The following is a 14,690-nucleotide window of genomic DNA, read 5'->3' on the forward strand; positions in this document are numbered from 1 at the left end:
AAAAGAGTGTTTGCCCTCTCTGAGGAAACAAAGGATTTGCCTGTTCAATGATTTGTTGATGGCAAGTCGCTATACATCTTCTTTTGCCTCTGAATCCCGTGGAAGTCTCGTCAGAATGCTGCGGCGAAGGGTCCATTTCCCCTCAGCTATCAGCGGTGCAATGCATCAATCAGCACAATGCTTCCGAGGCTACCCCAGCTGTACCAACTTCCAGCGGCTCCGGCGTTCAGCCTCGCGTGCTTGATTCTCCCGGGTTCGCAGTCTCGAGACACCAATAGCTACACAGATCCGCCGCATTTCTTTGACCCTGGACCGGCAATCCTGGCAACAACCTGGCTCTGGGTTACGCACTTAATACTCTCACCCCTGCTGCAAGGCAGTGCTGCTCCGTGGCCCAATCCAACCCCTCCATGAATGGATGCCCTGCTTACGGTTCCCACATGTCTTGATTCATGGCGTCACTCCGTCTGTTCCTCATCTGTTGTGTCCATAGACTCTTTGTTTTTTCCCTTTCTCCTTTTGCTCTCCCACAGCCACCTTGGAAGGTTGTTGTATCACCATACAGTCGGGCGCGAACAGTTATGCGCTGGCTGTCCAATTCCTCCTTCGATACTGATAATGCGCTTCTGCCACAGCTTCGTCACAGCAGTTCGGCGCATCCGGGCTCACAGCAGTCTCACCACTCCTTACAACAACCTCGATCAGCCGGACTTGTACAACCACAAAAGCCCGGCCCTGCGTCGCCTATTCAACCCGCGACCTCGATCCCCTCGGGCACATATTCCCACCGTCTAGGAAACGCTGTCCTACAGCCCCAGAGCCCGTACGGACCACCGTCGCAAGAACCATCATACTACACTACCCACCCGACTCCATACACCACCTCGTCTGCCCCGAGGCAGTATCCATCTAGCGGTAAGTTTAGTTCAGTTACTCTCCACTCGGCGACAGTATCACTGACATCCAGGTTGTAGGACCACCCGACCTCATGGCATCCACCGCTCAAATGCAGAGACCATACCCCCCCATCTATCATACTCCTCAGTCCAGCTCACCGGCATCGGTGGCATCGCAACCACCGCACGACCAGCATGGCCGCCACATCTATACACAGTCGCCCCAGATGGCGCCGCAAATGTACGGATATCCGCCGTACTCACCTATGAACCCCGTCCAGTCCTCACCCTACGCCGCGCACCCGTCTCCTCAGCAAAACCCACTCACAACGCAATCAATGATGATGCCTCCTCAAACAACCTCGGCGCAGATGCCGCCACACTCCTCCGCTTTGTCGACAAGTCCCATCCTCAAGATGGACTCGTCACAGCAACCCACTCCACCGCAACGAGCGATGCTGAACCCGCCGCTCCCTGGGCCAGGCAACCCAGGAATGCAGACCAACAACGCCCATCAAAGCCCGCCACTAGGAACCAGCTCCAGCGCAGCGCCTGGACCCATCCCCGCCACAACACCGCTGGTCGTGCGGCAGGACAGCAATGGCGTGCAGTGGATTGCCTTTGAATACTCGCGCGACAGAATCAAGATGGAATACACCATTCGCTGTGACGTCGAGTCAGTGAACGTGGATAACCTCAGCCAGGAGTTCAAGACAGAGAACTGCGTATATCCTCGGGCGTGCTGCAGCAAGGACCAATACCGAGGTAACCGGTTGGTCTATGAGACCGAGTGTAACGCAGTCGGGTGGGCGCTGGCTGAATTGAACCCGGCCTTGCAAGGAAAGCGCGGACTCATCCAGCGAGCCGTGGATAGTTGGAGAAACAGCAACCAGGACCCTCGACTGCGCAGCCGGCGGGTTCGCAGACAGGCCAAGATAAACCGACGGGCATCAGCTCCACCCCCTGCTCCTCCACACATGGCTGCTGCCAGTCCGGTTGCTCCTGGAATCGGTGTTGGTGGTGGTCATATGGCGCCGCCGGCGCCTCGTCCGAGTCTTGGGTCTATGTCCATGGCCCATCAACATATGCATCACCATCATGCTCATGCTCAAGCAGACGGAAACCCAAACCATGAGGAAGTCAGCGGTATGTTTCACCATATATGACGTGTTCTGTTCCGTTGTCGTTCGATGTCTCTTTTGCACCGTGCGCGGCGGGATATGCCCTATGACCATGTATCCTCTACCCTAAAGGGTGGATTCTCTGGGACCGGCGTTTGTACCTTGTATGTGCTGTATGTGTATATGTGGGATGTTACTGCAGTGTGCATGTGTCTCGGTGGCTGTATAAGATGGTCGACAGTCCATTCGTGTATTCCTTATCTGGACTGGACATGCTTCTTTTACTCTTGTGTTGGCTTTATTTTGTCTGTGTGTTATTCCCATACCCTGTGCGCTCTGTCTATCGTCTTACCATTTGATACCGCCGCGCTTCTTGTCCTTTTTCCCCCTTTTTTGCGGTTTCCCTCTTGGAACCGAAACCTGTCACCCGGCATGAAGTACAGCGTAGGCTAATTTCTCCCTGTCCTGCTTGCGATCCTGCTATAGGCACCGCAGAATATCCTACTGGTGCACCACGTTCATCTATTGACACAGGTCGTCTGTCGTCTGCAACCGATCTCCGCCCCGCGCAGGTTTTCCACGGATCTCCTAATCCTCCAACAGCACCCAGCTCCAGTGTTGGGCCATCGATGCCGCCGCTCCACCGGGGAAACAGCAACGTCAACCCTCTGGGCCGACACAACCCCATCGCGACTCCCAGTCGCGGCGCCGACACCGACACGGACGAGCAGAATCCCACGCACGTTGAGCTCTTCGGCTCGCTGCCCGGCGGCAAGCGCCGCAAGTTCCTGCAGGTAGACGACCCGCAGCGCGGGGCGCGAGTGCGAGTCAAGATCCTGCTAGACGATGTCAAGATGCACGAGATTCCGGACTCGTACCGCCGCTCAAATGCCGTCTACCCGCGCACCTACTTCCCCGTGCAGATGAAAGACGCGCCGGGCCAGGTCGTTCCGGGGAACCGCTTCTTCCGCGATGACGCCGAGCAGGCCAACGACACCGAGGCAACGACGATCAGCCGGACGCTCGTACCTGCGCCGTCGCTAGACGGCGGCGAGCGCGAGGTCGCGGTGCCACAGCTCTCGCGGCGCAAGCACCGCAAGGAAGTTCTCCTCAATGACCTTGGCTACCGCATGAGCTGGAGCCAGAGCCGAGTGTTTGCGGGGCGCATGCTATTTTTGCAGCGATCGTGTATGTTTGTCTGTTTCGCTTTTTCTTCATAAATAGCCCGTACTAAATTCCGTCCCCGGCCGTTGCGGCACGTGGGGCGGAGATCCCGAGCGCGGCTGAAACATTGTCTCACCAGAGAACATGGCTAACTGGCTCCGGGTTACAGTGGACGCTTACCGCAACAAAATGCGAAGTAGCATGTTGGCCGCTGGGCAGGACCCGGCTACCATCCCCGACCACTTTGATACGCGACGTGGCAAGCGCCGGTTTCTCGAGCGCGCGGGCCGAAATCTGGCGACTGAGTCTGGTGAGACCCACGGGTCGGCAGCGCAGCGAAGTGCGGAGGAGGTTGAGGGCTAGTAGTCAGATGGTGGGTTTATGGCGTTGGGGCTTTTTGGTTTTCTATAAATGATTTGAGGTCCAAATAACAGAGATGGCGAGGATAGGGTTGGGGCAGGGTTGGAAAGGACAGGATTTGGCGCTGCTCAGGATTAGGGTTAGGATTCTACCGGATGGAGGATGGAATTTCTTAGTCTTCTTGTGTGTTTAGGGCTATAGTACGCGATACCACGAATGAATGAATTTTCCTAACGTTCGAAAGTTCTCGGATGTCTCTGCTGCAAGGAAGTTCTGCGGTGCCCAAAAATAGCAACCCACCAGGCCATCCAGGACCAGGGTCCACCAGGGTCCACCCCAGGGTCCTGTCCACAAGGGCTGCCCTGGATATGTAGATGTGATCAGACAGATCGCAAAGAAGAGGCGTACATTTGGATATGATAGAAGCTGTACAAATATATGGAATAGGTACCACATGGACTATTCTTGCCGATTAGTCTGGTTGGTGTGGTAACTACTCTGAGACTTAGTCTTTAGCATTGACCCGTTGTCCCGGCCACCATTTGTTGACCGTTTGCAAGCTAAACCCCCTTGATCTCGTCCCTTTCAACCTGACACCACCCTCAAACACAGCCTCGTCCTGCTGACTTTTTCTTCTTTTCCCTTATTTTTTTTTTCTATTTTATTCCCGGGTCTACACTATCCACCCCATCGTCTATCGTTGGAACCTGTGGATCCTAACCCTGGATTCCAGTCCTACCGTGCTATGCGAGCCTAACAACTCCGTCCGCCTGCGCCTCCTCCCTCGACTAATTAATCCCACCACCAGCACCTCCCTCCTCCATTTTTGTTTCCGACAAACAACTCCTTCGTCTGAATTGCTCGCAACGCAACCATGTCCGGTCCAAACCGGCGGTACGATAACTCCAACTACGATGGCCTGGACGTGCCCCCGCCGCCATCCCATCGCTACTCGCAGTCGATACGAGACAACTCGACCGTGACGCCGGGCGTGGACAATCTCGGCCCAGCCTCGGTGGGTGGTGGCATCAGTGGGATTGCGCTGGGCGTCGCCAATTCCCATGATCGGCTGAGCGGCGTCGATGCCGTGCGCGGCATGCGGAACGATGGCTTCACCGGGCCCGCCGAACGAGGCTACCACTCAACCCCCTCCGACAACCCCTACGTTCCTCCAGCGGCATATAGTAGCGCCGAGTCATTACGACACGAACGCTCATATGGCTCCAATATGGCTCTGGGTGCAGCGATGCCTCCCCCAGGCATGCAGACACCTGGCCAGTCCTCGACACACCTCAGCGATGCGGGCCCATCCCAGCGCAGTAGTTTCATTAACCATTCACGCTACAACAGTGGTGGTGGCGGCATCATTAGCGATGGGCCCTACCAGCGCCAATCCCACTACAGCGGCTACAGTGGCGCGGACATACCGCTCGACATCAACCCGGAAGAGATTGCCGACGACGGCGACGACGATGGATTCCTAACTCCGGCACGCAATCGTGGATCACATGGAGCGGCCGCTGCAGCAGGCGGAGTGGCCGGTGGGGCAATGTTGGGTGGCTTCTTTGGGAAGGGCAAGGGTGCCGCCGACAGAGGCACGGAATATGGACCAGTCCCCGGTGGTGGCGGCTTAGAATCGGGAGAAGGAGAAAAAGCGGCACGCAAGAAGCACATGGAAGGTCGGAAAAAGCGAGGATGGCTTGTCGGCATCTTGCTCAGTGTCATTATTCTCGGCGCGATCATCGGTGGTGCCGTGGGAGGCACGCTGGGCAGCCAGGATAAATCTGGGAGTGGATCATCGAACGACCAGACCGCGGCGGAGGACGAAGCGGATAATGGAGATCTCGGCAAGGACTCCGCGGAGATTAAGGCGTTGATGAACAACCCAGAGCTGCACAAGGTGTTTCCCGGCATCGATTACACCCCGTGGGGAGTGCAATATCCGCTGTGCCTCAAGTACCCGCCCTCGCAGAACAACGTCACTCGCGACATGGCGGTGCTAACGCAGCTGACAAACAACGTCCGGTTGTACGGCACGGACTGTAACCAGACGGAGATGGTGCTGCATGCTATCGACCGGCTCGAGTTGACCGACATGAAGGTCTGGTTGGGCGTGTGGATCGACTCTAATCATACGACTATCAATCGCCAGCTGGACCAGCTGTACAAAATCTTAAGCGAAACCAAGGACACCTCGATTTTCAGAGGGATCATTGTCGGAAACGAGGCTCTGTACCGCGCAGGACCCGATATCCAAACTGCCGAGACCAACCTGATCGGCTACATCAAGCAGGTTCGCAGCTGGGCCGCCAAACACAACATCGACATGCTCATTGGCACCTCCGACTTGGGCGATAACTGGAATGCCGAGTTGGTGGCTGCCTGTGACATGGTCATGTCTAACATCCACCCTTTCTTCGCCGGTGTCAGCGCTGAGGTCGCCGCCTCCTGGACATGGGACTTCTGGCAATGGAACGACGTGGTCCTGACCAAAGGCGAAACTAGCAAGAAGCAGATCATTTCCGAGACCGGTTGGCCCAGCGCCGGTGGTAAGGACTGCGGCCAGAGTCCTGAGTGTGATCCTTCAACGCCAGGGTCGGTTGCCAGCATTGATAACATGAACACTTACATGTCAGACTGGGTCTGCCAGGCTCTGGAGAACGACACCGAGTATTTCTGGTATGTCTTCGTTTTGTTGGGCTCTTTGTGAATTTTATTTAACTGTCTGTTACAGGTTCGAGGCCTTCGACGAGCCCTGGAAAGTCATCTACAACACCCCCGGCAAAGACTGGGAAGATAAATGGGGCCTGATGGACGCCGGGCGCAAAGTCAAACCGGGCCTCAAGATTCCAGATTGCAACGGCAAGACTGTCTCGTCATGATTACTGGCCGTCTGGCTATCTTAATGGGATAACGATCATGAAAAAACATCTATGCATATGGGCATTGTCTCACTCGCCTCGCCTCACCTCGCCTTCTCATCACAATCTTCCTCTCCGCCCGACCTCTTTCTCCTTCAACACCTTATACCTACCTTTCTACATTCCTTCGCCACCTACTACTCGTCATGACCCGTGTCCTCCGGGTCCGCTTCTACCTACCTTCCACCGGCGTTTACACTATCAGTCAGCATCTTTGTTCTTCATCAGCGCACTTTATGTCTTGTCTTTCTGGTCGGTTTATTTCTCGGGATGGTGTTTTTATCTCGCACGGGTCAGTGGTATTGTTATCGATATTTGGGGTTCTTTCTATACGTGCGAAATGGACGGGAGTTTTTTTTCCCTTTCTTCCTTTCGCGTTGGGTCATGTTTAATGTGAATATGTTCTACAGAAATGGGTGCTTTGAATCTCATGGGTTTATATTCATTATATGCAAATGCTGTAAATCAAATTGTAAGCCAACATCTATCCATCTATTTCAAAGAAGCTCCAAAGCAATGCACCATAACACCGCCATATGAATATATCAATCCAAAATCAACGGTGGTTCAGCCGAGAAATGCTCAATCGGATGAATCACCATGCATCGCATATAAAGCCAGCCGCCAGAATGCTTCCTCACACGGCGGGAAATCCGGCATTAACCGGGGCCGTGTGTGTTCCAAGAAAGACCTGAACTGGGGGTCGATTGTATCGATCTGATTACAGAAAAGGATCCGCGGCCGAGACGAGAAGATCTGCAGGAGATGCTTGGATTCTGCTCCGGGACAGAATACCATCGAGCGTTGGGTAACGAGATCGAATGCGGCCGGGTGCTCGACGACTGTGATATCGAGGGACTCGAGAAGCTCGCGGTCAAGCGTGTTGAACACGGGATCTTGTGCATATACGGGGACCGGACGATCCTGCTGTCGCCTCACTAAGTCCTTGATCGCTACAAGCGCAGCGAGCTGGTAAAGACACACCGTGCGGCGATCAACCCAGCCGCCGCGCAGGAAGCCGCTCGGGCTGCCGAGCCCGATGCACACGATTGCCTCGACGGGAGAAGTAGCAGCCGGACTGCTGGCAGACTCTGGCAATGCTAAGCTTTGGAGCAGCACCTCCCGCACCCACGCCCCCGAGCGCGAGTCCGCCCACTTCTCGCCGTGGCCCCGGAGCTGCGTCTGCAGCTGCGCGAGGGTTAGCCGGCTGGGTGCTTCGGCGGGTGCCAGTACGGGCTCCTCCTCCTTCATCTCCTCCTTGTCATTGTTGTCCAAAGATGTATTAGTGCGGTGTGTAGCTGTGCGCATTACGCGCCGCACGTTGCTGCTGCTGGTGACATGGGTCCAGCCGTCGTCGTCGGTCACTTGGATCCGTTTCTGGGGAGTCGTGCGCCGGGTGCGCGAAGTGTGGGGCATGGTGTAGGGAGTATTATATGGTGCGGTATATCGACATTATGAGCGAGTATTGATATAGTCAAGGTGTAGAAGACGATCTAGGCGATGGGATGAATGATAATGGAGGTTTTTTTTTGCGGGGATTAATTCGAGGTTCTTGGCATGCTTACATCACTCTCGTACTATTCCTGTTCCGAGCCCTAATTCCTCATCAGAACTGCTAAGTACCTGTTACTTCTGCTATTTCTTCGCAATGGCTGCCTGAATAGTGTATCCATATACACTCACTAACTGCGAGTACCTGACTGTCACCTACAGTAACGGCTTCGACTACTGCGATCCCGTCACAGCTAAGCGCCCGATGCAGAACACTCCCCACCGGCACCAGGCAAGACCCGGCCTAGCGCTAGACTGGGCGCTTGGGCGTCCGCAAATCAGCACGCTCAGTCAAGTGCGATGAGTGATGGCACTTGCAGCCGGCCGTGATCGACCACTCGTCCAGCTGCACAGTCGGTCACACCAGCACAAGCAAGAAGATATGGAGAAGCGGTGCCCCTCAAAAAAAGCCGCTCCCCCGATGATCCGGGCGTGCTGGGTTTTCCAAGCTTCTTGTGTTCCTTCTTTTTGTATACATCCACACACGCACACACACACACACTCTCTCTCTCGCCATGGGCTTGCAACACTCGATAGCGCAGTGGTCCCTCGTACTGCTGCTACTGTGTCTCGGTCTGGCGGATGCCCACACCATCATCACCTACCCGGGGTACAGAGGGAATAACCTCCATTCGAACGGCACTATTCAAGCAGCCAACGGACTGGGCGTAGCCTACGACCCCAAGAATGGCACATACATGTATCCCTACGGCATGGAATGGATCTATCCTTGTAAGGGGATCTCCTTTCTTTCGTTGCTTGAATTTGAGAGAAAACCATCCATGATCAACTAACAACTCCCGAAAAAAGGCGGCGGCATGCCGACGTCGACAAATCGCACCAAATGGCCCGTTAAGGGCGGCGCCATCGCGGTCCAGCCGGGCTGGTTCCCGGGTCATCAGACCGCGCTCATCTACGTGAATCTGGGCCTCGGTGCCATCCCGTATAACATGAGCCACCCGGTCGTCCCGCCCTTCCAGATCACCGGCCCCTCGAATAACCCGTTTCCGGGCACCTTCTGTCTGCCGCAGGTTCCCCTGCCTGCCAACATCACTGTGGTCCCGGGCGATCTTGCGACAATCCAAGTCATCGAGACGGCGAAGCATGGCGCTGCTCTGTATAACGTAGGTCTTTGTTGTTTTGTCCTGTTTTGTGCAAGAAAAAATTTGCTAATCGATGATTCTAGTGCGTCGACATCGAATTCGCAGCAGTCGACGATCCCGAAATCCAAGAAGTGACCCGTCAAAACTGCTTCAACTCATCCGACATTTCCTTCCAGTACATGTACACGACAAGCGGGATCGGGTCTGGGGCTAACATGCTGCAACTCCCGACGCGCTCGACCATGGCGCTACTGCCGTTGCTGCTGGCTATCGGCTTCGGCGCGTTGACGTAGATAGTCATTGTTTGTTGTTGTGTGTCATTGTTGCATTTGTGTGCGCTCTGCTTTTTGGTTTCCTTGCCTCATACCCTTTTTCTTTAATATGCGCTGCGTTTCTCCTCTCAAAATGCACTACCTTCCTGACCCGGCATGAAACATGTTTTGAGATCCTGGCGTTTGTGGGTGTTGGGGTTTTCACTTCTCTGGTGCCATATCTGGACAAATACACTCGAGGGCTTTATGGTCCTTTATGCATTGATATCATATCTGCTCTATAATAAGCCATAGTTATATCTATCAAGTGATTCTTGAACTGCGTGTTTAGCTACGTGTTCTGATGCACGACTCCATACGATTGGCGTTCGGTCGCAGGTTTTTGAGGGGCTGTTTCTAGGATGTGGAAGTTCAGGGCTGTGGTTGGGATGGAGCGACTGGTGATCTCGGGTGGGGAGGGGAGTCCATAGTAGTGCAGTCGTGTTCCATAGGTCTGAAAACCTCTACCTACCGCTTAAGCGGGTAACGGGTTTCAGACTGTTAGAATACCACTGTAAGTGAGGGAGTGTATTATAGTGTTAGACTAGTTGTATAAAACCGTGGGCCCGTTGTAGTTAGTTCCTGGCCTGAGAGTCAGCAAGTTGGGTACCTAGATCAGGTTGGTAGTTAAGTCATGACGCAAACCCCTTCACTCTAAGTTCACGACCAACTTCACCTTTTTCTCTCTGCGTCCTCCCATTCCTCTTTTCGTCCCTCCCGTCCCGCCACATATTCTCTCGTTTTTTTCCCATCGGGCTCGAGTCGCATTATTCTCGAGAGCCTTCTTTCTCTCTCCCTCCCTCTTCCTCTGCTTCCACATATCCGCGGGACAATCGTGACCAGCAATTCTATCCCGACCGACCCGCTTCGACCCCGGCACTGCACCCTGCAGTGTCCGGCTGGCCCTCCACCCTCGCTCATTGCCTGCCAGCAGCAATCATGTTCGGACGCCGAAAAAGAAGCTCCTCTCATCACCACCAGGTATGTCGCATTCTTTGAACCGCCTCCGGCTCATTTTTCCTGCCCCCTTTCCACTTGAGTCCGGCCCCCGATCAATGACGATGACGATGACGATGCATGAAATTAACCTCTCCTCCCCTGATCTAGCCTCTCTCCACGTCCGCGTCGCAATCAGCGCAGAGCGCCGCCAGCCAAGCGTTTTTAAGGTCCCAACCGTCGTCTGGCAGCCTGTCCTCCGCGGCTGCCGCGACCGCTCTACGTAGTCTCACGCCGACCCCGACACCCGTCGAAAATGTCCAGACAAAGCGAATGGTGCAGCGGCGGTCCTCGACGCAGTCGCCGCCGCAAACCAGTCAGGCCACTGCACGTCGTTCAGCCAGCGTGAGTGGACCTCTGCGCCGATCGAGCAGCCAGAGCTCCATGAGCACACGAAGTTTTCGCGAGCCCTCACCCCATGGTCCGGTGATCAGCTCCAGGTCTGCGAATCATCCCGAGCCCCTTGACGTGCCTCCATTACCGTCCCTACCACAACAGTATTCTTCGCGACAGCCCGCCAATCGTCGTTGCGCGAGCATGGAGCCGGCGACACGATCGACCCCGGGATCTCCGGGGTCCCCCCGCACGAAGAAGACGCGAGGGGTGAGCGCGGATGGAGATCGGGATATGCGGGCGGCTGCGGCTGCAGCTCACTCATACAACCACAAACGATTTAGTAGTTTGGGTTCGGTGCCGGAGCTGGAGCGTTCTGCGAGTCGCAATTCGGTGAATTTTTCCTATCCGATGGGTGCGCGTCCAAACTCCCCGACTGGCCCGCCACAGAACCGGTCTATGACTTTGAAAGAGGCGGTTCATGAGCTGCCGTCGACAGAGGTCTCGAGTATCCAGCAGTCGGTCACTCGGGCGTCCGAAAAGCCTGTCAAGACGAAGCCGAGAACGCACGCACCGGAGGGGAGCCATTTGGCACACAGATCCGCAGGCGGTCCTCCAGTTGGCACTGCGGTTGCCGCGGCTCAGGCAGTCATTGCGCCAAAAGGCAGTTCACACGCGGACACGGGAGACAGGCGCCAGGGGCGGGTGGAAGATGATTCAGTGGTCCCCGGTTTGACGGGGGACTATGGTGAAGATGAGCTACCGGCCAGTATCAGCAGCCCGGAAACTAGCCATCCTTCCTCACGAGCCGCCCATGCTCAATGGCCGACTACGGTTCCTGAAGAGAACGGGCCAGCCGAGATTGCTGATACTGATGTTCATAATACCCAGGGGCGTGGCAGTCGGTTGACGAGTGCCTCTCCGACCATTGATCACGTTGAGGCAGTTACCCCGAATCAAGCTTCTCCCTCGTCTGAACAGGGAGCTAGGCAGCACCAGCATTTGCGCGAGTCGAGCAGCCCAGGCCGATCAACCCGCTTTGCCAAGTGGCTTTCGGTTTCTGCAGCTGGGGAACAGGTCCACGAGCCGCCGCCGAGATCTATTTCGCCTGGCAAGTCGGCCATGAAACATCCTCGGGGCAACTCTTTGTCCCCAGATCGGAAGACTGGGATACTTGCCAATGAAATATCAGATGGCACCTCGGTGGCTTCTGACGAAGGGCCTCGCATTGGTGCGAAGAAGCGGTCCGTCAAAGTAAGCTTTGATGACGAGGCGGAGATCGTCGGCGTCGCAGCCAGCCCTCCTACCTCTCCAGAGGAGCTTACTCCTGACTCGCCTACGGGTAAATCCAAGTCTCGCATGAGTTGGTTTGGAATTGGCAAAAAGAAGCCTTCGTCGCCGTTGGAATATGGTTCTAGAAATGACTTCGATCAGGTGATGAAACCCCGGCCAGCATTGCCCTCATTCGGCAGCGTACGAGGCAAGCGGGAGGCCGGGCTTCAGGCATCGTCAATTCCGGAATTCAGTGACAATGAATCAAGTGACTCGTCGGAGGGCGTGGAAGGACCGGGCGTCTCTTTCTCGAACGATCACGTTCTTGGGGGTGTACTTCACAATCATCAACATCAAGCAGCTCACCAACTACATGGGACGAACATCCTTGAGCAAATGTCCGTCGGTGAAGCTTCTACTGCCTCTCAAGCAACAATCAGCCCAGACGTGAAACCGGCTGGAGTAGCCATCGCGGGAATAGCTGAGCAACAGCCCTATGCCGGTTTAGAATCGGAAACGCCAGTACCATCTATCGCTGTCCAGCCTGCCACACCCCAGGTGGAGGTGGAGGAACCGAGACCCAGCATGGACCGCTCGAGTATGGAAGGATACAGGATTCCGGGCGGATTCCCGCCCTCGAGTTCAGACAATAGCCTGAAAAGCGCAGCAGCCTCGACGACCCCTGCAGTGGCGAGCGCTGTTCCGAAGCTGGATGATGTGGAGGACACTGAGGGAGAGTCTGGAGATAGCGTCTACAGCGATGCAGCCGAGGACTTTGATGGAGATGGATTTGGGTCTATTAATGCTATTGTTGATAGCCGGCCGATCCCCAGGTCTTCAGTACCGTTGGATAGTCGCGATACGACTCCGAAGCCTATCAACCGAACAACGCCTGTGGATTCCGGATCTGATGACATTCCGGATGAGGCAGCTGAAGACGCTCGCGCCGCGACGCCTACCCAAGACTCGGTCAGCAGACAAATCTGGGTAATGCCATCCCAGTCTGAATCTCCGCCCCTTCCATCCGAGTCGCAAGCTCGAGCCCCGACCGTGCAGAATGGTACCGTTCAATCGGAGTCGAAAAAACAGAAGAGACCAATGTCTGTGGACACAGGTGTTCAAAACCCTCGATGGTCAAGCAATGCCAGTTCTCCAGGGTCTGCTAAAAGCAAATCGCGGCCAATCTCTCTTGGCCCAGCTTTTCAACCCGGTTTTCCTCCTTCTTTGGGCAGAACCATGTCGAATGGCAGCGATTCTTCTAGCAGCTTTGTTCGCGCCAGCCCTCCTTCCCGGCGAGACGGCTCGCATGCCATACAAACAACGTTGAGATCTGGCGGGGGACGTGCTCAGCGACGGTCACCATCCGAACAGCCGGACTCGCCCCGGGAATATCGACCAACCTCCTCTGGCTCGGCAACAGCCACCATGCGGAAGACGCTGCGGAATCCGAGTTCTGGAGGCGAGCAACGATTCTCGTTCTTCTCGACCAATAATAAGAGCCCAAGAGCGACGGTCACCAAGAAGTCTCCCAAATCGAAGGCATCGCGATTCGTCGAGTCGGATGATGAGGACAGCGACGCTCGCCCCCAGTTTTTCCGCAGTCGCTTTGCGAATTCAAGCGATGAAGACGAGCCCAATAATACTCTGCGGCCTGTTCGTGGTATTCCGCGCCGGAAGGATGAACGTGATGGAGATTCAACCGAGCTGGAGGACAGCTCGGAAGAAGATCGTCGCCAAGCCCGACGACTAACCATGGCTGCACCGCCATCAGGGCCCACTCCGCCAGGGTCTCGCGGTCAGAACGCACCCGGAAGTATGTCTGGACTGGCAGCCGTGGCTCGCCAGCGGGGTATGACGCAGAGAGAACTGGAGGAGTTCCTTATGCAGCCGCCCGGCGGGCGCAAGCCGGGTCTCTTGAAACGGCTTGGTTTTAAGAAGTCTAAGAATCCAGATCATCGAATCCGCAAAGCAGACGTCGAGAGCCCCTCTCGTCGAGATACGCCGCTGGAGCGGTCGCGTCTGGAACGCGAGCAGTTGCGCAATGATTCCGTTGTGAATGGATCTCGTGGACATACGATAACCACGGTCAGCTCCAATCATGACCAACCGGCCTCTTCGCCTAAGCTGCTGAAGAGAGGGTCGAAGCGAGCTGGTATACCTTGGCCACTGCATTCTAATGCCGACGAGCAGCCGAGCAACAGCACTCCTTCATCCCCTCAACAGCCCTCTCAGCCTGCGCCGTCCACACAAAATGGCGGGCATAACGGAACTGCGATGGTCAATGACGCACCCGATAGCTCAACCAAAGAGCCCGCATTGCCGCGGATGTCCAGCCCCGGCGCAGATACGAACGACGGCAGTTCCATCGCTGCCACGGAAGAAGATCATGGACCCTCTGCGCGAGACGTGGTGATCTCCGGCTCTGGACGAAAGAAACGCTTCCCGCTACTTCGGAAGGCACTCCGCCTCAAGGCTTAATTCATGTTGGGCGCTTGCAGCGTCGAGCCCTTTTCTTACTACGCTATTTCTTCACTTGCACAAATATTGGCTCCACCACATACACGTGCTTTAATTTGTCCGACTTCCTTTCTCTGTTGATGTTTTGTTTTTCTTTTGGGTTAACAAACGAGACCAGTGACTGACCGATGAGGTCGTCTCAAAA

The 14,690-nt window shown here is 55.5% G+C and overlaps 5 protein-coding genes across 5 annotated transcripts; 4 read left to right on the forward strand and 1 right to left on the reverse strand.

The window, feature by feature from the left end:
* Positions 1–581: 581 nt before the first annotated feature.
* On the forward strand, positions 582–3,544 carry N7510_003342 (uncharacterized protein; the record flags this gene model as incomplete). Its single annotated transcript, XM_056975269.1, has 4 exons — positions 582–929; positions 968–2,042; positions 2,504–3,205; positions 3,351–3,544. The coding sequence occupies 4 exons, from the start codon at positions 582–584 to the stop codon at positions 3,542–3,544; spliced, it is 2,319 nt and encodes a 772-aa protein (XP_056835225.1).
* An 871-nt stretch (positions 3,545–4,415) lies between these two features.
* bgt3 (uncharacterized protein) lies at positions 4,416–6,423 on the forward strand (the record flags this gene model as incomplete). The annotated part of the gene is made up of 2 exons (XM_056975270.1): positions 4,416–6,220; positions 6,276–6,423. 2 exons carry the CDS (start codon positions 4,416–4,418, stop codon positions 6,421–6,423), a joined length of 1,953 nt encoding a protein of 650 aa, XP_056835226.1.
* A 621-nt stretch (positions 6,424–7,044) lies between these two features.
* On the reverse strand, positions 7,045–7,878 carry N7510_003344 (SRR1 family protein; the record flags this gene model as incomplete). Its single annotated transcript, XM_056975271.1, has 1 exon — positions 7,045–7,878. One exon carries the CDS (start codon positions 7,876–7,878, stop codon positions 7,045–7,047), a length of 834 nt encoding a protein of 277 aa, XP_056835227.1.
* Positions 7,879–8,528: 650 nt separating this feature from the next.
* Positions 8,529–9,409, forward strand: N7510_003345 (copper acquisition factor BIM1-like domain-containing protein; the record flags this gene model as incomplete). The annotated part of the gene is made up of 3 exons (XM_056975272.1): positions 8,529–8,745; positions 8,824–9,137; positions 9,200–9,409. The coding sequence occupies 3 exons, from the start codon at positions 8,529–8,531 to the stop codon at positions 9,407–9,409; spliced, it is 741 nt and encodes a 246-aa protein (XP_056835228.1).
* Positions 9,410–10,366: 957 nt separating this feature from the next.
* N7510_003346 (uncharacterized protein) lies at positions 10,367–14,506 on the forward strand (the record flags this gene model as incomplete). The annotated part of the gene is made up of 2 exons (XM_056975273.1): positions 10,367–10,408; positions 10,535–14,506. 2 exons carry the CDS (start codon positions 10,367–10,369, stop codon positions 14,504–14,506), a joined length of 4,014 nt encoding a protein of 1,337 aa, XP_056835229.1.
* Positions 14,507–14,690: the final 184 nt, after the last annotated feature.

The sequence above is a fragment of the Penicillium lagena genome (assembly GCF_028827675.1).
Source record: "Penicillium lagena strain IBT 129212 chromosome Unknown utg000002l_segment0_segment0, whole genome shotgun sequence".
Classification (NCBI taxonomy): Eukaryota; Fungi; Ascomycota; class Eurotiomycetes; order Eurotiales; family Aspergillaceae; genus Penicillium; species Penicillium lagena.